The 27,782-nt window shown below is 31.7% G+C and overlaps 1 protein-coding gene and 1 long non-coding RNA gene across 6 annotated transcripts in view; one reads left to right on the plus strand and one right to left on the minus strand.

Annotated features, from left to right (window-relative positions):
- LOC105471492 (elongator acetyltransferase complex subunit 4) overlaps positions 1–27,782 on the minus strand; it is a 252,628-nt gene that overhangs the window by 119,897 nt on the left and 104,949 nt on the right. For all 4 annotated transcript variants that reach the window (XR_003015872.2, XM_011723965.3, XM_011723966.3 and 1 more), the window contains exons 6-9: positions 27,169–27,253; positions 21,980–22,168; positions 6,469–6,577; positions 4,102–4,208 (exon numbers count right to left, since the gene is read on the minus strand). Coding sequence is in view for 3 of the 4 variants with exons in the window: in XM_011723965.3 (XP_011722267.2) it covers positions 4,102–4,208; positions 6,469–6,577; positions 21,980–22,168; positions 27,169–27,253 (490 nt within the window). In the remaining variant the exon portion in view is untranslated. The remainder of the gene's footprint in view (positions 1–4,101; positions 4,209–6,468; positions 6,578–21,979; positions 22,169–27,168; positions 27,254–27,782) is intronic.
- Positions 1–27,782, plus strand: part of LOC105471490 (uncharacterized) — a 169,546-nt gene that overhangs the window by 103,837 nt on the left and 37,927 nt on the right. The window contains exons 3-4 of one of the 2 annotated variants that reach the window (XR_011610718.1): positions 8,561–8,651; positions 18,727–22,025. This is a non-coding gene — a long non-coding RNA (uncharacterized lncRNA). Of the gene's footprint in view, positions 1–8,560; positions 8,652–18,726; positions 22,026–27,782 lie in introns of those variants that run through there. The other variant, XR_003015873.2, reaches the window with a different exon arrangement.

Consider the following 27,782-nt stretch of genomic DNA (forward strand, 5'->3'; position numbering starts at 1 on the left):
TTGCTATTTTTTGGACCAATTACAGCCTACACAAGTAGTGTTAATCTTTATATTGAAAATTTGTAGTAAATACTGTAAGTCTTCTGTATATTTAAATGTTAATCCAGTTACTGTACTCTCTGACTTGAACTTAGAAACACTGAATCTTTGAGCTGGAAAACTGTCCCACTACCAAAGTGGAAACTCTCTTTGTGAAAACCTTAATGGATGGTGCAACTAATGTAATAATACATTATTATCATTTATCTTAATTTTATGACTAGAATGTGCTACAATATGATCGAGCTGAAAATATAAAATCAAAATAGCAAAATATTATTAAGTGCAAGTGAAAATGTTGCATTTATGTCATCAAATATGCAGCCACATTTCAAATTCTGCCAAATCTTACTTGTTTATGTACTATAATTACATCATAATTACTAAAGAAAAAATTGGTTAATGATAGCCTGATATTAAAGAAGTAAAAATTACAGAAGCTAAGAAATGCAAGTTTAACCAGTTATTTTAGCTTGGAAGTGATGCTATGTATTCAAGTTATCTTACACATAACTAAGAAGACAGTGTGTACAGGTCACTTGACTGGTGGAGCTTATATCATATTTATAGCTGTATTATTTGCACTATTTTAAAAAGCCCATTCATAATTTATCTATATTATATACATTTAAGCAAAGATTTTATACCTATTAAGTAAATAACCCTGTTCTTGATTCTTAGATATGAAGACGAAAAACACATCATTTATGTGTATTGAATCTATGATTGTATCTTAGTAAAGCTTTTGTTTAAAATGTTTAAACACTACATAAAAGTATAAATAAGTTAGTATAGTACTTGCTACTTAACAAAGGCTCAACAAATGTTTGCTGTGATTAAATGGAGGTTAGGCAAGGTTAGGTAAATTTGATCTGGTTAAGATCAAGGAGTAAGTAGTATATAATGGTTAATCACATATGCCATACTATGTATTGCTTATAAGAATCATCAATTTTCAAAGAATTGGAAAGCGATTTCTTTTAACCTGAAATCACAGTTTAAACTTTCACTTTTACTTATCTAAAATGCGTGTCAGGATTTCAGTGCAATTAGTATGGATATGATTCTGCTACAGTTTTTGTAGAGGGGCTAATTTATAGAGCTTTGTAGTTACAGGTATTAGCAAAAATTTTTACTCTGATTAGATAAATATTTTCACTTGAATCTGGACAATACCAACACATACTCTGAGAAGGAAGAAATATTCCTTTGCTTTCTCCAAATCACTCAAAGAAATTAGAGATTATGAGTTAAAGTTGCTCTACCTGTTAGAGGCCCTTGGTAGCTGCTAGTAAAAAGATAATCAGTTTTCATACATATAAAGGGCAATGACTTAACAAATCAAAAAGGTGCCCTAAAAATAGAGATGAGAGTGCTTGCCTGCTTCTTTTGCCCCATGTTTCCAACCTTGCCCCCTTTTGAGACATGTGACTGACAGTAAATTCCAACACGTAACAAATTTGCCTGTGGAATTGGAAATGTTATTTTGGCTTTCCCTGCTAAACTACCTTTCACTTCTGAAAGTGAGACTCTGATTCAATGCCTGATTCAATGTCAGATTCAACTATCTTTCACTTCTAAAAGTAAGACTCAGATTCAACAGACTATATATTTTAGTCTCAGACTTTACAGGCTAGCAAGGTTATATTTTATTTTTAAAAACCTATCAGGACATTTAAAAAGAACATTTATTTGTTGTGAGTATTAAAACAGTAGCATTTGCTCGATGATTTTACCCTCAATAAAGGAATCCTTGAACTAGTTACTTTCAAGTCATTTCTACTCCTGTTTCTAGTTTCTTTAATATATTAACAAGACTTACTATCTGTTTGGATATGCATTTTAGAATGTACGATACTACATTTAAAACATTTTAGGTGAACCACATGATTTTATTGTATTCTAATTATACCTATATATGTACTTCTGTTTGGTTTGTTTGATTCCTTAGTTTTTATTTTTTCTAATCACTAAATTGAATATTATGGCATAAGTAAATAAGTCATTTAGAATGTATATATTTATATTAAAATAACAAAAAAACTCAAAAAAACCTTAAGTGATTAGGTTATTAGCCAAAAAGGTACCGAGTTTGATTATATAGAATTTTAAGAAACAACAGTCTATTTGTGTTTTGTTTTCAAACATTGCTTCTAAACCACAGGTTGACCAATTACAATGATTCTTAGTTTAGCATAGTGGGAACAAGAGAGAAAATGAAACAGAAACCTGTGTGGTTAATAAAAGATCTTTCATCAGCTCTGACGGTGAAGTGCAGTTACTATTAGAACCTAAAGTGGGACTCTCCTCTGAGAGACCTCTCTGACAGGAGAGGTCCCACTTGACATCATGTAAGTTCTTTATTTTTCTCTTTCCCTCAATTCCCAATAAGACTCAATGAGACAGAGAAAGAGAAATCATAAACATGATTCACATTACTGTACTACTTTCTTCTCTGGGTACAATATTTACTTTCACAGGGGAATCATCTTGCTTAGTTTGTATGGTAATAGAAATGATATCTCAGATGTTGTTGTTAGAATACTGATTTTGGGGAAAAGGTGCCACATGGAGAGAAAAAACTTACGTCTTCCATTAAAAATATAAACTCAGAAGAAAATGATAAGCATGCTTTCCTTGTGACACTAAACTATAACTGTATCTTTCTCAAAGTTTGAAGCAATATTATGGTACATTACTCAGTATTCTGTCAGAAAAGCTGAAACAATGTTTGAACAATTACAGTGTTGGGTTCCACTTCAATGGTTTCTTTTGAGAACTAAAGCAAATTAGCTCAAGAATCACCATTTCTACACTCTCGCTCTTTTGGCTTTAAGTGGCTTTTGAAGGGAGTGTCCCCAGATGAGAAACTTCTAACACTCCTGCAGAGATGACCTGCTTGAAGAACTGGCTGCCTGATTAACTATTAACTGCTCTCAATAGGATTAGATAATTAAGGACATTGATGACCATTAATTAGGAGGAGGGCACATTAATTTGTCACTGGATAGGGCCCTTACAATGATTTATAGGTTAGTGCTACTTGCAAATGTGAAGGGAAAGAGAAAAAGAGAGAGAACCATTAAGTTACCTTATCAAGTGGCCAGCTTAAAGAGGGCAGAGGGTCAAAAAAGGGCCAAAGTGGTCACTTAAGGGTGAAGTCCCAAACACCAAAGCAGTGCCAAGCCACATTGACCATCATTTGGTGATGAAGTTAAAAATATGCTAATTTATTGGTGGCAATTCTCTCTTTTTATGGTTTCAAGCAGTTAAGACAAGTGGCCTGCTTAGGAGCTTTTCATTTGAAAAGAGATTAAACAAAATGGTTTGTCAAGGCTGCTTGGCTGTTTTATGTCTTTGTTAAAAAAAAATTGTGCCGACTATACTGATAACTATCACATCACCCAAAAGCCATCTCTCTCTAAGCATTTACTTCATTAATAAATACATCAATTCTAATTGCTTAATAGTTCTCTGTTCACTTGCTCTTTAGCAAGATTAAGTTGAAATAAATCTTTTGTCCTACTACTTTCTGCCACCATTGCTTACGTAAGGGTCACAAAAAAAGTTGCAGTGTCTTAGAAAATGTACTTAAAGACACTAGTGTAAATTATAATTTGTTTAGTTCCACACGAGGAAAGGTAATTTCACTAATAGTAAAGAAAAACGCTTTTAAAATGTAGATAAGAATCCTCTTAGCCACAGACAATTATGGGTAGCATTCACATTCCACACGCAAGTAAGCACAGCTCATTAACATTTAATTAAATATGCTTTTGAAAGCCATGGAAATATGCATATCATATTTATCATGTAAGTTTGGAGCTTACTTTTAATAGATATTCAAAAGAAAATCATCTTTGCCATACTTGATATATTGTAAAAATAAAACAATAGTCTAAAAAATTATTCTGTTATATCAGAAGAACTTAATAATATTTAGCATAAAACATGTCCTAAGAATTTCATTAAATAAGTGAAAATAAAAATAAAATAAAGTAAAAATAAGTTAAAAATAACTTTACCTCAAGACTGTAAACTAAAACATAAAAATTCTCTTACCTCAATAGTGAACAGCTTCCTTTTTAATTTAAAAGCTAAGTCTTTGACATCTGATTCATCACAGATCAAGTTATTAAGCCGAGGAATCTGCCGTATATGAATCAAGCCTTGTGGAAAGGAAATTAAAAGAAAAAAAAATTAAACATTGTCATCGGATGCATAAATTAAATAGTCTTACAGCAGAATCCTGGAAATTTACACACAAGCATCCTCCTCTTTTAAAACTGGAGCTTACTACCAGGAGCAATGAAGCAAATGGTGTGATTATACTCAAGTAATCAAGCAGAATAAGATAAACAGAAATCCTTGTGCGACGAAAACTAATTGCACTTTGGTACCGAAGTACAGATGTAAAGAGGGATCTTAATACTTGTCAAAACTACAGCCGGTTTGTGTGTGATTTTCTCTTGTATTTACAGTAAGCAAATATGGCTATCACCTTGCATGCTGCCCACGGCACCACTGAGTGATCTTTATTTTATTAAATGCACCACTAAGCAGCCAGCAAAACAAGGCTTATAGGTTACTGATAACCAGTGAAGCACTCATGAAAAGTATTTCATTTTGTACCTTATTAATGACTTGAACAAACCATTGAAGAAAACTACATTTCAGGGTACACTCTAGGACCAAACGTTAACCCCTATGCCATCCCAAGACACTCATATCTATGGCATGTTAGACCTTTATGTAGCTGCTATAAGCTTTGCAACAGTGCTAGGTAAACCATGAGCTTTGGCCTCTTGTCAATAGAAACACTTGCTAATTTTTTCTGACAAGGGCACTGGATGGCTTTTGTGCAGCCTAATGTAGTTTCTGACTAAACTAGGGGTCATTTCCCACAGATGAAGACATGGAAGGTTCTTCACTACATCTTTCTGCCTGACTCAGCTCATATTTAAAAATTAACATCCCGAGGACACTGATCCAAAACACGGGGAGGAAAGGCAAATTACAGATTTGAACAAAGAGACAAATCTTACTTATAGAACTGCTTCTCTAGTACAAGGTTTTGTAAGTATGTTTAAATGCTTAATAATGCATCTATTAGTCTTAGCTTAAACCTTTAAAGGTACTTAGCTTGAGAAATGGCCTCTTCAAAAATAATTAACTAAAATACCTGACAATTTTTCAAACTTAAAAAAATGTAAAAGGTGTTTCAAGAAGACAGCTTTTAGCTACAAATTAAGACTATCTCATACATATTATTTAGTAAAATATATCTATTAGAAATAGGCACACCACACTTTTATTTGCACATTTCTTATTTTAACCTTAAATGTGCTTGCTTAGCTATCAAGAGACCTTATAGAATAAATTAATAATTTCATAATCAGGTCCTCCTTATTAACAGAAAGCATACTAGTCTTTAGAACCACTCATTACTGTGTGGAAAATAATTTATCAATTCAGAGATTTTTGCACAAAGAATCATAGCCTTTCAACCTTTGAAATACTTTAATCAAAATAATATTTTTCAGAACATAAAATATTTTACAAAATGCATAAGCTCATAATACTTGTCTTATAAAATCTGGTAGCAGGCTTCAAAGAAGCTATACTCAGTCTTTAGAGGTTTCCATAGAAGTATGGTAGCTCCATAATAATGGTAGCAATAATTTGTATATACTAAGAATAATAGGTAAAAATCTGTTATTCACTGCATTCTATATTTGGTTTAGACCTATAATACTTAGACCTAACTACTACCTTTTTACTATTCATATAGTTCTACATAAGACTCTTTATTAAAAAGAATCCCCAAATTAACCAAATGACTACAATATTACTAAAAGTAAAAAAAAAAAAGTAGAAAGTCTGATGAATTCACCTGTGTTTATTTCAAGGTGGCAATATTTTATAATTTGTTCATAACTCAAACTAACAAGAAAATGAGTAAACAGAGAAAAGTTCAAATATAATGAAAGATCTTCTCTTTCTGAAAATGTAATTGACTAGGAATCTGTAAATATAATCCAGTATGTATCTTATTATACGGCTACGCTTTGTAAAGTATAAACTGCTTTAGAAAACTGTCATTATTAGAATACGGTATTTATTTCAAACATGGCTAGTAAGTATGACTGATTACACGGCTACCCTAAGACACTAGGACAACAAAATATACAACTGATTCAGCCATGCCTTAATACTTGGGTTTGACTCCTTTCAGTTATTATAGTCTATAGTCTTAATGTAGTTGGGTAATAAGCTGCCATGGAAGACTGAACAGGAATGGAAAACATTTAATAGGTGTATTGTAAAATTTATACTCCTTGACTGTATACATTTGGACTGAACAGGATGCTTCCAGGTAACCTAAAAGCAGCCTGCTCATGCTCTTCTCATTATGAAGGTTCTACTTACCATGATAATCCTTATACAATGGATTAGTTTCTCTCTCAGAACCAATAAATGATTCCAGACCAATTACTATATCTGACAAGTTTGTGACACGGGCAATAATGGCTTTATTCTGTAAAACATGGAAACAAAACAGTAACGTTAAATGTTATGTTAATAATATAATATCTGTAAAATATCACTATGCCATCTCATGAAAAACTGTAGTAGAGATAGACTATCAACAGAGAAATACCTTAAAAGTTAAAGCTACTATAGGCAGAAAACTGGATGGAAATATGCCCTTAACTGAAAATGCTGGCCCATGTAGTCACGCTATTCTAATTTGAAGAACTGAAGGGAAAACATAAATTGGTAGAAGATATAAATTGATTAGTTCTGGTAGAGAACATAAATTGATTATTTTTCACTTGTATTAGGGAACAGGACTACCTTTATTCTCATACATGATTATTTTTCAAATTACTTCATTCAATGCCCATTGGAAAATCTGTCAGACAGCAGGATTAAGAAGCAGTAGATGGTACAGCATAAAGTATAGGGCAAGAGTCTCACTGTCGTCTGTCAGCTGGGACAAGGTCCCAGCCCTGTAACAGCTGAGGTCCTCTGTGACATATTAGAAACAGGGAAAGGACCAGCTAAGAGACTGCAACATGGCTAGCTATGGAGTCTTCTGTTTTCTCTTTCCAGATGCTGCCACTTGGCTCTGGGATAACAATAAAGGGAAAGAAAAGATGGTAGATGACTAACATTTAGACCAGTAGCCTATCCTTTATTTGTCGACACAATCTGAGATGAACTGAAATACTGCTAAATACATTTTAATAAATGTCACATTTTGCCAGATCAAAACAATAGGTTAATATGTTTACAAACATAGTATGTCCAGTTATTAAGTAGTAAAAGTTCTAAAATACTGAGAATCTCCTGGCTATAAAAATATAATAATCAAATATCTGGTAGGGTTTTTTTTTAAATTCTTTAATTACTGGAAATCGAGTATTCCTTTTAGCCCCTGACAGAGTGGTAGATCAGAAAACTGTGATTATATGCTATGATGTCTTAGACAATTTTTTGCTTAGCAGATCTAGATAAGTTGAAAATTTTTTTTGTAAAATTTTGCAATTTTGAAACTCTCGTTTTATACAATGGTAATGCTCACCAGTTTAAAACTAATCTTTGAAGAAGAGAATGGGAAATACAAAACAGTCAAGAAAATTTATCAGCCTGCTATATCCCCTGTTAGAAAGAGGTCAAATATAAGAAGAGATTTTCATTTTCTGGAAACATGATTACAACTGAGCTTACTAATATTCTTGCTTCTTAAGTCCCTTTACAAAGATGGCATAAGAATGGAAAATTAAAGAGGGCTGGTCAATGTTACCTGACTTGGTATTATGAAACACATAGTAGCCTGTGTCACCAAACATTCTGTTGAAATGACTGGTTAACTCACACCTAGGGCAGTATTTGAAACTCCTTCATAAGTTGGAATGTGTGTTATATAAAGAATGTTTCCGCATTATATAAAGAATGTTTCAGCCTTTGGATCAGTGTTGTTAAAAAGAATTAGTAAAAATAATTATTCTTAATTGTCTTTAATATGTTCAATCACATGGGCACACTAAGTATAGAAAAACATAATTTGGAAATGCCTATTTTTTCTAAGGCAATTTTTCATTCAATGGTGAGAAAATAATCCAGATTGATTCCTTACTTTCAGTTCTGTGCCACAGGGGATGGTCCTACTCCAGGAATAACAGGGGCTTCAGAGGCCATAAACATGTTCCTCTCAATATTTCTTTAGCCAAAGACCATTATATCAAACTCATCCAGGTTGGGTTTCAGCCAGTTATTCTTCACCCAAACAAAAATGTCTGCCAGACATTCCAACAGCTGGGATACAGTTCACAATGAGTCAACTTGAAAATGATTCATTGTGCTGAGTATTGAACAATGTTGGGGTGGGGGTGGGGTGTGGCTGGGTTGATAGTAAAGGGTGAGAACAAGTGGGAGATGAAGAATAACCATGTGGTTCCCCCATTAAGAAGAATCATGGATAATAACCAGCAGGCTCTTATCATTTCATTTTTAGGATAAACTCAACTGGGAAGAGTACTCCTGTCATGGACCCTCAGATGAACAGGCATTTATAAAGGCTACTGACAATATTTCTTAATCAAAAGGTCAGATTTCCTTTTATCTATAAATAAAAGACTAAGCCTTTGTATCTAAATATCTGAATCTAAAATGATACAAGTTAATTTTTGTTAGAACTCATCTATTCAAGATTTAAGTGATATAAACTAGGACTTTCTCAATTATATGAATAATAGAAATTACAAGGTTTAAAGATGAGATAAATTTCCATTCTGAGAGTACATAAGCAAGGTACTGTGTATTTAAATTGTCAACCTGACATTTGCTTATTTCAAAGAGGATTTGCTTCTTTCATTTAATCTTAACATTTACTAATAAACCATTTTATATCCTATTATGTTTATCAACTTCATAAGTCTTTTAAAGGTAGTTTGTGGGAGACTTAAAAAAATCAGTTATCCACTTCAAAAGGGAAAACTAGTGAATTCTAAGTAAAAAATATGTACAGCCTAGATTTCAAAATTTTCCAGAAACTCATTCATGTATTTCATTTATTTCTGAGTTTCACAGGTTTGCATCATAGTTATTAATCATAAACTAAAGTCTATTGAAAAAACTTTCATAAAGTATTAATACAAGAATAACTTCTAATCATACTATTACCACAAAATTAGTTATATAGTTTCACAGTGATCTTACTGCTTTCTGCACGTTTATTTTGCAAAATTGTTTGCATAATGTGGCAGACCAGATTAATTGTGAAAGTTGTGGGGATATCTGAAAAACACTTATAGAATAAAAAGCAAAGGAAATTATATAAGAATAACATCTAAGGTTCTGACTGAGAAAATGTTTATATTTACTATAAACTTATTCAACCTCCTAGTTATGTGTAGGAGCATAAAAGACATTTGGGCTTATAAACTTACATGTGTTTTAAAAAGTTAAAAAAATTGTTACAGATTACTTCTGCACCTCCAAGCTTCATAACGAATATGATCTATTGATGTAATCTTACCTTAAAACCATTCTTGTCAAAAGGTCTTTCAAATAATAATATTAATACTAAACAGTCTTTTAGATAAAAGCAGGTGAATTTACTTAGAAGAATCTAAAATTAACAGCTTAAAAAACCCATAAAAACATAATAATCATAATTCACTTTAGCAGGAATACACTATGGATAATAAATTGTCATAATATAACCAGCAGTGTTCAGAAAGCTTTAGCATAATGATCTGAGGACAGGCCTTGAATCTGGGAACATCCACATTCTCATCTTAACAGATTCGAAGTGTTTTTATGTTATTAGCCAAGATGTAAAACCCCTTTGGTCTTCGGTATATTAATAGATAGAAATGGACAAGTAGAGGTATTCGTACATCAATTACTTAAATTTGAACATAATCTTTGCATTAATTTTGAAGTTGTTACAATACAGTTTCCAATATGGAACATTTCAGTAAGGACATTCAGAATTCACCAATCTGGGTAAATTAATGCTTATGGTGTATGTATGGTATAATGACATCACCCAAGTATGTACAATGATATTGCCCCCCTCCTCCTTGCCCATCTGGATGTGAAAATGTAGGATGGCTCAAAAATCCTTCTTATCCTAGACAAATCTCCCTGTGCTCCTGGGTGAAAGTTGTCAGCTCTGGACAGTAGCCAAGACATGACTAGGAGGGAAGCCAGAAGAGAGGAAAGCCAGTGTCCAGGAGTTTTAAGAGTTTGCTGGCAATCTCAAATAGCATTGTATTAAGTTACATAAAGAGCTCTTAAAGTTTTCTGTTGCAAAATAATTTAATTAATCATTTAAATTTAAAATTCGTCAAATGGTGTTGCAAATAAGCAAAGCAAATCAGATTGTCCAGTCTTCTACCTTTGTATTTCAATTTTAATTTCAAAAAAAACCTTCAGAGCATTTGTTTTGACTGTTTTCTGTTTGGTTTCATAAAATGTTTCTTGTTTGCCATTATAGAATGGTAATACATTTTTTATTAGGATACAACGAATCTGTTAAATGGATTTTAAATTAAGGAAGATTAATTTAATGCTCCCTTTCAATTCAAAGTTCTTAAAGTCAAAACTATGAATTTTGTTAAGAGATAAAAATTTAATCACTGCCATTTAAAGCTCCCACAATTTTCTAATAAAAATAGTTCAGATACCTATTTAGAGTTACCAAGTAACAATCAGAATACCTTAAACCCTCAATATTTCTTTATTTTCCCAGACCTAATTATCTCAACAATATAAAAGATGTAATTTGTACCAATACAAATATATTTCCAGAAGAAATTTTAGTAAGAGGATTAAGAAGTGATTAACCAATAACTTAATTATCAAGAAGCTTGAAAGGAATAAACCAATCAACATAAAGCATTTATGCAACACCTCAAGTAAGAGCAAGTTCTTCAGTTACTCTATACTATTTAAGAAAGACAGCAAAAATAATATGAAAGGAAGAGCTCTCATTTGAGTACGGCACAAATATCAGATTTGGGGCTATAATAGCCTGAAAGCACTATTAAGTTAATGTTAAAGACTTAGAGAAATATTTAAGTTACTTTATGTTTGACCATAATACATGATGTAGTGGGTGTGTGTTGGGAGAGAGCGGGGAGGGGAATCCCCACAATAAAAGCAAGTATGTCATAATCAACAGCTCAATTTATAACAACATTTTCTGAAAAATGACGTGCATAGAACACGAATATAGTAGAACTTAAGACCTTTCTTTGTTACATAATCCAAAAAATAAGCTTGGATCCAAGGATAAATCTGGGGATATTTAATGAGACATTTATTTTTCCATGCTTATTAGGTTTTCCATTCCACAGAAATCAAGACTATGAAATAATAAAATCATTTATACTACATTTATAACTTTTTACAAACTTGCCCCACTTCCTCCAGAATTGTCACTTGCTTCTGTGGATTATATTTTCATTTTATTAAAAATATTTGATAGTGGGAAAATAATTCTGTTCATAATTATGAGATTTAGAATATTTGTAATAAACTGATGAAGGTATTAGATTATATCTTTCCAGATTTAACACTGAACTTAAAGTAAAGGTTAATTTTAGAATACAGAGGAACTTTTGTAAATTAAAAAAATTCTAAATGTAACATTCTCTGCCTAGCATCACATAGTAATATTCACATAGGAAAATTGTAAAACAAACATATTTTGGTTCTTTATCCTAAAGCTCAAAACATATCCATGAAGGGGCTAGTGGCAAATACTCCTAACCTCGATGGTGAAAAAAATTGCTAAGATATCAAAATTTACTAGGAATAGATAATAGAGCCACAACTCTGTGCTTTCTACATGGTCAAATATTCAATATTCTAAATTTTGATTTGAAAATGGTGGTTCTTTATAATTGAGACTTTTAAAAGAACACATCGTTTTACTTTCATAAATATTGTTTATAATATATTTACACTGGCTTCAAATATTCAAATAAACATACTTTGCAGAACATTTATTTATATTAATTTTGTTTCTTTTTCAGTAAGTTATTCTATAAAACATTAAAAAAACTTACATATTCTGAAAAGTCTCAGAAATGGGATGAACAAAATACTGAAATGAACAGGCTGGACAGAATAACAGTATAATATTCAAAATTAATTATAGGCATTTTTCTTAACTATACGTCTAGTTTCATATTAAGAAATCTACCCACAGAAAAATTTGTGTTTCATGATTAAAAATGTTTTATGGGAAACTTCCTAAATCAGAAATCTTTTTTTAGTACTTTAATACTTGAAACCCTAAAATGCAATTCACAGATGTCCAAAAGCTCACGCCCTACCTGGAAAAACAATTGCTAATATCCAAATATCAAACAGAGCATCCAGATGATGTTTGTGATGCAGTAGCAGGTTAAAGATACTAAAGTTTAAAATCAGCTTAGAATAATCCCATATTGAATACAAAATTATAGCCTGTCATCAGGAGCAGGTTGACAGAGCCAGGTCCAGATGGGAGACTGGCTGGGAAAAAGGCTGAGGCAGGTGGGAAAATGATGGGAACCTGACGGAAGACAGGACTACTCCCTCTGCTGGCAAGGTCCTCACCTGCTTGAATTTTTAACAAATGACTAGCTTTTCTTTAATTATTTAAGATATTATCAATAAATTATGTAAGGTGCCCCCCTTTCAGTCTGCACACTTTCAAACTCAGGGTGTCTTATTTTCACTAGATCAATTTTGCAAAAATATAAGGATCCAATGTTTCACCAGGAGGTCGAATTATTTATCTTGTAATTTAAGTGCACCATAAACATAAAATATAGCATTATTTTTATAATATAAGGCCTTTAAAAATTAGGAATGCCTGTGAATTATGTTTATTGATATATATACTTTCTTGAAGAAAAAAAATTCTTGGGCTACAGACTTCACAATCTCTTTCTCAGGCTCTGCATAATGCCCGTAATGAAATAATATAGAAATGAACCATATAAATCAACTATACAGGGAACAAGGAAACAGCATGTCACAGCAAAACAGCATAGATGTACAGCGCCAAACCTATCTGATAATCTAATGATCTGAGTTTACAGATATTATGTACTAATATGTAAGAAATTAAGAACTAATGTTTACACAAAAAATTTGCTAAATTTTACAGAAAAATTATTCAATATTTGATTTTCAATGTAAGTTAATAGCTGCAGCAAAAACATTTAGTAAAAATCTGTTCTAAGATTTTGGCCTACAACCAGAAGCTCCCAGAACAGGAGGGATCAGCTTTTTCACCCACTGTTCTCATCTGAATCCTGGCTTAAAAGCTATTCCAGCTCCCAGCTTTCCAGAAGGCTCCATCCCAGGAATCCTTGCCTGCCATTTGGTTTGCTGATTTTAATCTCTCAGGACTTTCTTACAGTGGCTCTACTATGCTGAACTGGCACTTGCTTCTAGAAGTGAGTTATTATTAAACCTGTAGGTCAATTGTGGCACTAACAACTCTTTGGAAGCTTTCAGCCACAGTGTACAATTTGCTAGTCTAATTAAATATTAATTCTAAGTGTTACATTTTGTGGCTAAGAGCTTTTATTTTCTATCATCAGCCTGGAAGAAAAAGAGGTTACAAGGCTAATTTAATCTCTCTCCTGTCCTTCCCAACATTAAAGATTAACTACATAGGGTGCGAAAACATTATTAAAGAAGCAAGAACTCTTCATATAGCAATAATAATGTAATTAATAGCAAAGGGCTAAAACATAACACTAGGACATAATATCTCACCTGGTACTTAAACAGCTTTAAATTATAATTGTTTACAAGCATGTTTGGTCTCAACATTAAGAAATAAGTATCAGTTATTTCTGATGACGTTAATCTTTCTTTAAGGGAAAGCATGCATCCAAGTATATAAATAGGAAAAACTCAAAACTCATGTTTTCTCACAGGTATTTTTCAGATAGCTTACAATGCCAAAGAAAAAAAGTTTAGTAATTTTATTTGTAAAATAAATGAAAAATTAAATAAAGTTGTACTTGTTTTATATACACAAAAAGTGATATAGAAGATAGTTTATGATAAAAATAATGTAAAAGATCATTTTCCCTCTTTTTCTCCTACCATATTCATGTAGCTTGAACACACAGGGCCCCCCACTCCCCCTTCTGCTCCCAGAACAGTTGTGTCCATCCTTGGACACTGGGCATTATAAAGACGATGCAGTCCAGTAGCCAAAGATTCCATATGTCCAAACAGATGACTCAATCGCCATACCGTGATGAGACATTTCACTATTTATATCATTGATACATTTGAAAAGTTTGGCCCTAAATAGCCCTTTAGCTAATAACTACTACCATTATAGGAACTACAGAATGAACAACAATATGAACAAGAACATCACAAAGTTATTTTAGAGAAACCAAAAATATTTTAAACCAATTTTTTTTTTTTATGGCTTACTGAACATGCTTTGGTTAGATTAAGTGTAATGAAAGGTTTCTGAATCGTACTTCTGTTTTAAAGATGAAAATGAACCCTACTGACAATTTAAAATATATCCTGTTCTTATTCAATATGCATATTTACAAGAAGACAAAGTTATACATATACTACTATGCTCAATATAGGCAGAACTTTATAGACAATTTAGAGTTTGTGTATTAGAGTTTATTTGTGTAAAAAGTTTCAATCATCCTTGTCCAAAAAAGTAAATTAAATATATATGTATAATGCATACAAGCTATGATGTGATTTTAAAAATTAACCAGTTATCAGCATGTGTAGTCTGAAACAGAAAAAAAAAGCTGGAGCTATAAGAATTCAAAGTCTATGGTAGAAGGATTGAAATACAGTTAGACTATTTGTTATTTTAAAGAAAAACAGATTCTGTTTACAACTTACTATACTGACACAAAGTCACTGGAATTTGATAAATATGATATAAAACTGAAACGGGTATACTATAATTTAGTTCATTTTAAAAACTGCTTCTTTTAAAACTCTTAAATATGTAAATTTCTTATAATCAATTTCAGACTAGTTAAGAAGATCTGAAAACATTAAAAGCAGATTCTCAGTTGAGAATATCCTGATTAAGAATTCATAAAAAAATGACACTCTGAATATCTGGCTTTATCCTTTAGTAATTGTAGCTATGATCAAGAGATTAATCTGTAATTTTCATCCTTAAATATTCTTCTTAATAAAGTGCATTTAAAAAGATCATTTGAAATAAAGTTATATGACTGAAGGTGGTGTTATGTTCATATCAACAATTAGATAAAAAATATTTTCCAAAATTTTATAGCTGTAAACTCACAAAAGTATATTTTTCTTCACCATGCAATTATTCTTAGTTCTTGTTTTAAGAATAAAAGATTTCACACTGAGACAAATTCACAAGGCCACTGGAGTCCACATTTCATAATCCCATATTAGTGGTTAGTTCTAAAGCGGTCCATTGCTTGACTTAGAGTTTAGCTGCTAAAATACTCAGCATGAACAAAAAAGTTTATGGATGTGAAAAGGTTTGCTCTGAATTTCTCTATATAGAAACATACTGTATCATTCACTTCAGTGGGTTCAAAGCTCTAATACATTAATGTTATAGAAGATTAATTTGAAAACACATCAATTAAAATAATACACTAAATAAAATATCATTCATTTTTCAACAGACATATTTTAACGAGGCCCTTTCTCCCTCCTTTTCATCAGGAAATGAATTTTCCTTGGTATAAGTTAACATGCTAGTAATAGTTTCTTCAACGAGATAGCTGGGAAAAAATTCTACAGATCAAATTATTACAAAACACTGGGTATGTGATAAAAATTGAATAAGGCTATTAATTCACCAAGCGCCAATGATGACAAATGAAAATATGCTATAGGGTAGTTTCAAATCTGAAATTTGATTGAATAAAGTAAAGCTAAATAGTTTGCCAACTACTGTTCTCTAGACAAGTACATTAAACTCTGGCAATACTTAAAATTATTATACAATAAAAAAACATAATGACATATTCTATGATTCAGAATGTCAAAGGAGTTTTCATTCTTGCATTATTGTACTTCGGGAGACGTTTATCAAGTTGTTGTTTATATTTAAAAATTCCTTAAAAGTGTAGACTATGACAGCTTGAATAAAGACTAACAATAATAAGTAAATTTTCTTTTTGAAAATTGCTGTGAGAACAGTATAAGATAACTTTCTCCATTTCTAATTTTAATTAGTTTAAGTGTTTACATGTTTAAGTGTTGTAATTTAATCTAGTTTAATTAAAGTGTTTCAATATTTATTTCCTGACAATTTTAAGTAAAAATGCCTTAAAAAATACAAATCAAAAACAACTTGCCACAGATTATACTTAAAAATGCATAAACTAGGGGAAATTTATTTTCTTTTCACTTCATTAATAAAATCATTATAAGGCACAAAACTAAGTTTCTATTTCCAAAAAGAATAAATGTTATTGGTCACTATTTTCTTCAAGCATGCAACTGTTACTGGGAATTGAAAATAAAATTAATTATTTTCAAAAGCCACAAAATGTTTGCATAATTTGGAGGTGGATGACAAATTTTGCTAGTGGTAAGCCAATTCCCATTTATAGACCAACAAATTACTGTTTCATATCTTGCTAGATATGGAAGTCAAACAGTATCCTATTGTAATTGCTTTAAAGCTACCACTTTGCAAAAGAAAAAGATAACTCATTAAAAAGTTTCAAAGGGTACAAAAACATTCTGTTTTTAACAGTAAAAGGGGGACAAAGCAGCAGAATGTTGAATGTAGCTGAAATATAATAACCTTTAACATGGGTATTTACACCAAAGTTTTTAAAAGTTGCAATATTCTCACAATTACAATAATATGTGGGAAGAGTTTAAAGATAGTGTTTTAGTTCCTTTTCTTAGATGTAACCTTTTCTCTTTTTTTTTCTTTCAATCCACCACAACCTCCTTCACTCAACAACAGAGTTTTGAACAGTTGAGTTGTGAGAATGTGAGCAGCTGCTGTTATTATAACTAAAGGTCTGTCTACTGCTTGAGTCTGAGAGACCACATGTTCGGCTGTCCTCTCATCTTGCCATCCTCACCAATTAACTATTAACATGGAGGGCTGTACACATGCTCTTGGGGGCTCTTTAACAGGCTTCTTGGCGAGTGGAACAACTACACAGCAGGGATCTGGGAACTGAGTAATGCCGGAATATAGGGGAGCCGTCCGTAGTTCTGCTCCTTCTAATGACACTTTACTCCATAGTTCAGCATGTAACAAAGTCTGTATTTAACTTAGCCATTTTCACACACAGTTTTAGTTCAACGTCTTTGGGCAGACACTAAAACTATATTCTAGCAAGAGACAGTATGAGTAATAATATTACTTCACAGGGAAAATTGTGTAAGATTATACATATATATACACTTAAGATATTCATAATATATTTGTTGAACAATTTTAGTGTTTTCTTAACAGATATTTAGAATTTATTTTTATATACTTGTTCCAAAGTATGCTTGCCATTTTTTTTCCTGTGGCATTAAAGAAAATAATCTTTAACCTGAAGGAAATAAAAAATGTCAAGTTCAAAGTTGTGGGACTGAACATAAAACATTTCAAAGGCAAATTAAAAAATAATTATTGTTCATTCTACTTGCAAAAGTCTTATTATAACAATAAGTTAAAATCAGTTTTGAATCTATGTCATTATTTTCCCTATTTTAACTTTTCCCTCTCTTTGCAATTTCCTTAACTATGTGTTCCTTCCCTACAATGAAATTAAACATGGGAAGCATGCCAAAAGTATAATAAAGGGTAACTAATCATTACTATACAAGTCTGACAGAATGCTAATAACTAAAGTAAGAACACCGACTGGCTGGTTTAACAATTCAAGAAATAAGGATATTTTATACAAAATACCTTTAATCTAATGTTAATTTATATAATGCACTCAAAGGTACCACAATTTTATTATCTATACATGCCAACTATATGTATGATAAAATTTTCAAGGATATCCAACCACATTTCTTCTGCCCAAAACCACTCTACTACCACACCCAAGCTCAAGTATCAATAAACTCACATATACTACTTTTCTGTTCCATCCTATCTTTTACATTGTTGAAAAAGTTCCATGAGAATAGAAACCTTGTTTGTCTTGTTAGCTACTGTATCCCTATAGGTGCCTAGAACAGTGCCTGCATTGTTAAATAAGTGTATAAGTTAAATTACCCACAGTTATTCAATCACCATTTAAACCCTAACTTACAATCTCCAGAGGTGGCACTGGTCATAGTGGACAGGAAGCTGATGTATGATGTTTAAAGAGTCTTGTTTCAAGATAGTGATGCTACTAATATTTGGATGGCCAACTGACTTTATTTATGCCTCCTGGTTTGTCTCAGGCCTAACCTGTGAGAAGATCCTGTCAGTGTCTTCCATAAAAAGAGGCGGCAGGAGATTTCTATTGCTTTGATAGACTTTTATACCTTATTTTTTGTAGCCTTATCTCTGTTCAAATCCTCAATTTTGGAGATCTGTTTAAGTAATAATAGTGAAGATGACAACTGCTAACATATATTGAATGCCTACTATGTGCCAGCACTGTTTAAGTACATGTTATTACTAATCCTCTTAACTGGATACTTTTTGCTCCATTTTCACAGGTGAAGCTGAGGCTGAAAAAATTAAGACTTGACTAAGACTATGAAACTAGTTGGATCTATCTGCCTCTAAGATCTCAGGCTCTTTCTATCATTGAATGCTACTTTGTGCACAGTTTGTTTCTAAATTTCGACTCTAGTATCTCTGTGGAACAATTAGCATAGCACAGTGGTTAAGATTATGGTAATAGGAGGTAGACTACTTAAGTCTAAATTCTGCCACTCATTAGCTGTGTGATCTTGGGAAAAGATAATGACAGTACCAACCATATGGGGTTATTATGAGAATTAAATGAGTTAAGATTTGAAAAGCATTTTGGACTGCAACTGGCCCATAGTAATCACCATGTAACTTTTTATTAAATAAACTCACAGTGCCCTGGTTATATGTATTCATACATCTTTGATTACCTTTCCAAGCATACTGCTTGCAATTCTTATTCTCTTTCCTTAGCCAAAGACTGATTTTCCTTGACAGACTTTAAAAGTTATTAAAAGTTTTACCTATTTATATAATGATGGGTTGGAAGAAGTATATGTTTTATATTTTCTCCTAAACATTTTCATATAAAAACAAATATATGGTCAGATATCATGTTCAAAGAGCAAGGGAAAATTTATTTGTTTTTTATAACTCAATTGGTATTAGGGCTAGAAGACTACTATATGATAACTTTGCAAAAACTGTCTAGGAATGAGAGATTGAAAATTGGGAAAATTTTAGAAGGCTGTGCAGTTTTTTTTAAAAAAAAGACATTCTCTGTTTTGAGGAATATGTCTTAATTCTTTGTCACACTATATAACTTTATACTCATTACCAAAATCTGACCCTATATTTTGCTATGTCTATTTCAAAGGAGTCTCTTTACTGCTATGTTAAGAAGCATAAATTTAATCTATCTTCCAGTTATACAGGGGCTTAAATATATCTGTAAAGTATCAAAGTTAAAATATTGTTTCAGGTTCAAACATCGAGATCACTACATCATTCACTCATTATTTAATCAGTGGTCTAGATAGGCTGACTTGAGGTCATCTGATAGTAGCTGCTGTTCCCTTAAATGAGGGTACAGGATTCACTGTCACAGACATCCACAATGGGAATCTCTTCCTTAAGTGATAAAGATGATCACCAACAAAATGGCTTTAAAAAAGTGTTTTCCTTTTCCTTCTTTCCGTTTTCTCACAGAGGCCCCATTGGAATAAAATTTAAAGTTACATATATACACATATTTTTTTCATAATTGTTTTTCTTTGCTTTGCAATTATGCAAAAGGAAGCATATTTATCTTTTTCTCTCTTGTCTAGAATGGAACTCTTTGTTTAATCTTTTATATGTACTAATTTATCAAATATTTGACACTAATAATTTTCTTTTAAAAATGTAGAATAATTACAATATTAGCCAATAACTTTTTTTTCCTAATAGAAACTTAGTGTCATCAAAGGTAGTTAATAATTCAGGACACATAGGATACAGTGTGACAGAGGGGAAGGAGTTTAAATTTTTGAGTTAACCAGATCTGAGCTTGAATACCAGCTTAAAATGTACAACAGATATGGGATATTGGATAATCATTTAACATTAGTTTAGTTGCCTTTGCAATTGAAATCACAGCTATCTTGCAGGGTTTCTGTGATGATTAGTGAAGCCATATAATCTAATGCTGAGGATGATAAGGTTTGAAGTCAGGTAAGGACACTGGCCTGCTACTTATTAACTGGGTGACCCTATGGAAACAGAGGTAAAACAACCTGTTTCACAGGGTAGCACTGAAGATTCAAGGACCTAATGCTTGTAAAGTGCTTGGGATGTAGCACATGGCTAATAAATAGTTGTAGTAATAGCATAGTAGTAGTAGTATAAGTAGTAGTATTTTCATCAGTATCTGATAAGTCTGTTTCATGTTTATTTATCATAAAAAGCTCACCATGTCTAACCAAACTATTATTTGAGTACTAACTTTATGATAACTTATTAACAACGGAAGCAATACAAGTATGTGTACAATGTCTAGCATGATTAGAGAAAGGAGTTTCCTTATGATATGTCTGCAATTTTAAGCTAATGATAATAATTTAGGTCCAGACACAATGTATAAAAAGTCCTTCAAGGAAAACTGAGTTATCCTCTGCTGACCATTATAAATAAATAAATTCTACTGGCCAAGTAGACCAAATTCACTGCTTTTAAAATTTAATTTAATTTTTTGTAGAAATGGGGACTTGCTGTTACACAGGCTGAACTTCTTGCCTCAAGTGATCCTTCTGCCTCAGCCTCCCAAAGTGCTGGGATTATAGGTGTGAGGCACTGCATCTAGCTAAATTCACTTTTCATTTGTCACACTTTTCAGTCATATTTGCTATATATGCTGTATATAATGAATGTAACTAAATGTCATTTTAATACATTTGCTATTTGCAGGTAGGGTCTAGGTATATTGGAACAGAGACACCAAGATTATGTAACTTTATAATAAAGATTCAAAATTCATTTAATTAACATTTACTGATTATCTAGAAAAAGCCTAGGTACTGTGTTAAGAATTTTAAAACCACGTTTAATATTATGTTATTACCATAAAGCCTATAAAGAAACGTATAAATATCTGGCCCTCCATCTATGGAGACTACAATGTAGTAGATATATAAGATCATATGAAATCACATGCCTGAGGCAGACAGTATGTACTTAAGTAAACGATACTGATATTAACATATACTTTACATAAAATATTAATTAAAGAAAGAAACAAAAAGCTGTTTCAGAACATGAACTAAAACTGGAAAAAATTCAAATGGAAATACATTGATTCATTAGTAAAAGAAAAAACTATAAAATGTTTAGAAGAAAACATAAGAAAAAGACGTTGGAGAGGGCAAAGACTGTAAAGATTGGAGGTGTGAGGGAGGTAAACCACTAACCACTAAAAAATTTATAAATTGAACTTCATCAATACTGAAAACTTTAGCTCTTCAAAAGACATTGTTAAGAAAATAGAAAAAGCAAGTCATAGATAGATAGGAGGAAAATTATTACCAAGTTGTAGCTAAAATATCAAGGAACTTTACAAATTGATAATGAGACTATCAATAAAAAATGGACAAAAGACAGACAACAGAAGATATGCAAATGGCCAGAAAGCACATGAAAAGATGGTCAACATCATGAGTTATCATGGAAATGCAAATTAAAACCACGATGTCATACTATATCACCATGAGTTATGAAAAAATAGTTCTGGAAAGTTCTTACCTGGATCAGATGTGTTGGCATTGTGATGATGCAGGCTGAAAGAGAGGTTCTCAGAAGACCACGGAGAACATAGAGGAACTTGGTAAGGCTGTGACTGTTGCTAACATTTTCTGCACAGCAAATATCATCTCCCCATAAAGGTGAGCCAAGATTCTGAATTCCTATTCTTAAAACGTTTCTTTGTTTTTTCTAAAAGAAAGTGGGAAAAAAGCAAACATATAAAGTTTTGTTAATCAATAGAATACTACTTTTATCTGTCAGTTCTTATCTTTATTTATAACATCAGGGAGATAATGTCAATAGATGTGTTAAAAATTTTTATGTACTATTAGTACATTAAGCAATATAAATGAAACTGTTTTGATCACAAGATTATAAAAAATAACATTTTTTTAACTTTTGAAAAATCTGAACAGTATCATACACCTTAAGCTTTAAATTGTATCTAAATTTTAACAGCCACAACTCTAAGAATTATACTTAATGCACTTAAAATATTTAATAAAACAGATAATAATGAAATATTAACTAGAATGCTTGCAAACCCCTTGTCAGTATTAGAAAATTCTGTCTTTCAGTAAACTATAAATTGTACAATATTTCTCATTTAATTTTATCCTACCTACTGCCTGATCTTTTCTTTGAAAAAAACTTTAAAGATACATGACTTTTTGGTTTTATATTTTACATTTGCCTCTGGTTTTTCTTCTTGAAGCTGCTCTTAAAATAATAATTTAAGTTCAACACTTTTCATAAAATTTAACAGGTGAACATTTAGAACTTGAGCCTACCGACATTAAGGTCACAATAAGTGACTATATTTCTTGGGAAAAGAACATTTAAAAACGATTAATGAAACTGTGAATAAATCACTGTGAATAAACGTTTAACAACAGATGTGTTTATAATAAATTCTATTGTTTGGGTTATTCTAACTAAGTAAATGTTTTGTAAATACTTTCCTTAAAAATTCAGCAAAATTTCTGATCAAAGGAAGAACGCGTTAACAAAACCTGGCATGTGCAAATAATTGAAAATTCATTATTAGAATTGATGGGAAAAGGAAGATGGCTCTAACTTTTCATGGCTTTAACATAATTTGGAACGCGTGCTGCTTTATATATGATTCCTGATGAAACAAATTCCTAAAATGTATCACTTGCTATTGCTATAAAATACCCTGATAAAATTTGTTAACCAACTAGTTATTGTCCAACACAATATATCTATTTCCCTGATATTACAAATGAAACTGAATTTGTGTGTTCCTTTTTCAAGCAGAATTTATTGATCATGGAAAGTAAGAAAAATGAATAAAACATTGAAATGTTAGAAGACAAAAGTCTAAAGGAACATAAGCTAGTAAATGAATAAGAGAGAATTATAGTCAGGACTGTGTAACTAAGTAGATGGATGATTCCGGACAAGACACACACATTACTTAGGACTTCATTTTCTCTTTCTTTCTTTTCTTTTTTTTTGAGATAGTGTCTTTCTCTGTTACCCAGAGTGCAGTGGCCTTACTATAGCTCAGGGTAGTCTCGAACTCCTGGGCTCAAGTGATCTTCCCACTACCGCCTCCAGAGTAGCTGGGACTAGGGGCATGTGCCACCAGATCTAGCTAATTTTTCTTTTATTTTTTTTTGCAGAGACAGGGTCTTGCTATGTTGCCTAGGCTGACCTTGAACTCCTGGACTAAGCAATCCTCCTGCCTCCGCCTCCCAAAGTATTTGGCTTACAGGTGTTAGACACTGCATCCAGCCAGTTTTTTTCATTTTAAAATTAAAAGGAGAGGCCAGGCGCTGTGGTTCACACCTGTAATCCCAGCACATTGGGAGGCTGAGGAGGGCAGATCACCTAACGTCAAGAATTTGAGACCAGTCTGGCCAACATAGTGAAACCCTGTCTCTACTAAAAATACAAACATTAGTCAGGTGTGGTGGTGTGCACCTCTATTCCCAGCTATTTGGGAGGCTGAAGGCAGGAGAATTGCTTGAACCTGGGAGGCGGAGGTTGCAGGGAGCTGAGATTGCATCACTGTACTCCAGCCTGGGTGACGGAGTGAGATTCCATTAAAAAAAAATTAAAAGGAGAGAAGATAACATTGTTGCTCTATGATTCAATACAACTGAAGGGATATAATGGCCTGGATAAGACTATAAGAATGAAATTACAAAAAAAAGGATTTTAGAATAAGCGTATTAGAAAAAAACTTCCTGACTCTAAGGACCTAAAATATGATCGCACTATGTAGGCAGTTGGTTCAATATTTTAAATGATTGTGTTAGACTTATGATAGACAACCACCTAAGACACCCTATGTTATCATCCTCAATGGTCCATAAAAATTGTTTTCTTTTTATTTCTGCATTAGTTGAATGAAATGAAGTAATGAGATGTACCAGGGCTTAGGTTAGAAGTATAAATACATTTCTGGTGAATTAGTGTAAGATATCTGTAAAATATGATGGGTTATTCTTTTTTCTTTATTATTTAAAACCTCAGAATTTAAGTAAAATGGCAAGAATGTAAAGTTCATTTTGCTATCTCTAAATTTGTTATCTCATGATAATAAACAAGTTAAGATTCCCAACAGAAAGAGCATTCTAGAAAAAGGGAGAGAAACATACAAAAAAAAAAAAAATCTAGATATTAGAATGAAACATGAAGGTAAAACGAGAGCAGGATAATATCGTTTTCTCTGTCAACATTTCAGAAACTAAAGATCAACAGTATTTTAACCCACTGTCTCATTACCTATTATTGTATTAAAAAGTACCAGATAAAAGTTTATAACAAAAATGCTGTTAGGCATGAAATTAGGAAAACTACAGAGGTTTAATGATTCTGACAGATACACTGATATATGTATATCAAGTGAATGAAAATATTAAGCCAAAAAATGAATGAGGGATAAGATATTTAAGTGAGGTTGGTACCCAGCACAACAGAATATAATTGAGCATAATACTTCATTTATATTTTAAAAAATATAATGGTAATTGCAAAAACAAAGGCTGAATTATAAATCTCTTGTGTCCTTTAGGATATACAATTCCTTTGCTATGCCATATAATAATGGGGCATACTGTGTGGCATAAGATTTAACCTTGAACCTTGTCAGCTGTACAATAAATAGTTTTATTCCTATGAGAACATCCAAAATATTTAATCTGGTATTCTAAGTAAAATCCATGTCAAATTTCATTTTTATCATATATTTCTAAGATATTTAAAAATAACAACTTAAATGAAATTATGAGCACAATTTGTAAATGTCTGCACTCTAATTATTTTTATAGATTAGCTACACTACTTTACTTACTACCAAGGCTAATTATAAGGTAGTATACAATATTCTGTATTTCTATATGTTGTCTCAAATTAGTTGTTTATTTGAAAACATAATGTTTGAAAAAGATAAAACTTTTCTTTTAAAACATAAGATTTATTTCAATGTCAGAACATTATTCTTGACTTAGGAATAATATTTTTTGAAGTAGTGCCTTGTAGGTGTATTTCTGTGGCTTCTAGAACTCATCTAAAGTTTCTGAGACAGATACACAGACTAACAAGTAATTTAGCAAACACTACAATTAATTTAAAGAAGAAAATTCATTATATTTTAGTTGCAATAAAATTGTAAGTATAATTCTATAATAATGTATTGGTATTGGTATATTTTAATTTAAAAACAGTTTTGGTATTCACCATATGAATGTCTACCTGAATGCTGTTTAATCTTCATAAAAGTCAGTAATTATAGAATTTCTGGTTCAGAAAGCCAAACCAGCTCCAGTTTGTTGTCTATCAATTTTTGTGGGGAAAAAAAAAATTGTTTCTTGAAAATAGTGGTGTTTTCACAGTCGAATAAACAACTAAGAGAACAAATGTTTTATTCTATTCCTATACTAGCTTACTTAGTAAGGATTTTTAAGATGTATCTCTGTGTGTGTGTGTGTATTCCTTTTGCTATTACCTTTGCTTTTGGGATTCTATAAAATTTCTTACTCTCAGAAGATATGTCATCATCCTGCAAGAGCAGCAGCTCTGCACACTGTACCACAGGAACTGTTATGACATGCCTGTTTCCATAGTTACCACAGCAAGTCGGGAGAGGTGTCTGTCAGGGACCAATTTACCTCTCCAGACAAGCACTGGCACCAAAGAAAAGACACAGTACCCACCAATATTAGGTAGGGCCAAAAATGGAGCAACACTGAGCAAAATAAAATTGTATTAAATACTAAAGGCTGTCACAAAAATTATGACATACATGAAAAGCCACCTATAAATAAATGTCTGTACTTTATCATACACACATAAGTATTTTCAACCTGCAATTAAACTGGCAATCAAAGCAAATTGAAAAATAATTTATTTTGCATGGAAAAACTGTTAAATATAATAATAAAGTTTACAAGAATATTTAAAAATCCATGAATTAAGCACAAATGTAGCTGATGATGTCAAAAATAAGACTTTCAGTTTCTCTGTCTTCAATAAAATAATGGTGCTTTAGAAAGACTTCTGCTAAAATAATACAAATGTAATGCAAATCATTTAGTAGCAAAAGCAATTAAAATCACTGTGGAAGAATTCTGAAAGGCATGATATGTAGAAATAAAATCTTTCACATTTTGTTTAAGTTAAACTAACCAGAACATCTTTATTAGTGGAAATTTGGAGGAAGTTTTAAAAATTAGAGCTACAGAGAAATTGTTGTTATAAGATACTTAATATGGCAAATAACGTATTTTTTAATTCAATAAAACAAAGCATAATGTAATAAAATCTTAAGACAATTCTTACTCATAAGGTAATTTGAAATTAAGGTCGAATGACAGAAACAGGAACAATTTAAATAGAAAAGTACAAACCTTGCAGATTTAAAAGTAATTTTCAAAATGCAGCTACTTAATCCTAAATGCTACAAATGCATATTTAAAAATGATGTTGATAAAGCATGTGTATGTCTTATGTGCCTCCACTGAGAACTTAGCTGAAACTCTAAATACACAGTAATAGTCAAACTAAAGCTGCTTGTGCTCTGCTTATTTACATGTACTGTGCTTGAAAACAGCTTGTTCACTGTATATTATTCTAAAACTTCTGGGTTGCCACCCCTAAAGAATTTGAAAACAGCATTATATAAATAATTATAAAAGACTTTGAAGCTATTTTAATACCTGAGGATTGGATCCATCAAATCCTTCCTCGGAAATGATGTTCTGGATAAACTGAAGCAGCTTTATGTAGCCAGGGGTCAAAGAACTGTTGGTAAAAGAAGTGGTTCAAATACATAAATGGGTTATTAGACAGAAGTACAAAATCTATGCTAAAACATTAAGTAAATAATTAAAAGGCATACATTTATTAGATTACTTAAGAATGTCAAAATAGTATTATATAATCCTAAAATATAAAGTCAGTACATACAAGGAATAAGTTACAATGCTTTATAATAACTTGCTCAGTGTTCCTGACATCATGGGGAGATAAAAACCTGTGGAGACTAAGATGACTTAATTATGTCAGGCTTAGTTACCTCCAAGAAAATTAATGATTTAATGAAGCAACCTAAAAGATGAAGCCACTATAGATTTTCAGGAGTAATCATACATAATTAACACATAGTTAATGAACTGCTATGCCAAGTACACCTGAATCAATGTCCTGATCACCTGAGCTTCCATCTTCCATCAAAGTTAATTTTCTTAGAACTTCTAAAATAATAGTAATTTTAAAAGTTGATTTTTTTCAGACACATGAAGAAAAGTGAGTATAATCTTCACTTCCTTTG

Source organism: Macaca nemestrina, chromosome 12 (genome assembly GCF_043159975.1).
Source record: "Macaca nemestrina isolate mMacNem1 chromosome 12, mMacNem.hap1, whole genome shotgun sequence".
Classification (NCBI taxonomy): Eukaryota; Metazoa; Chordata; class Mammalia; order Primates; family Cercopithecidae; genus Macaca; species Macaca nemestrina.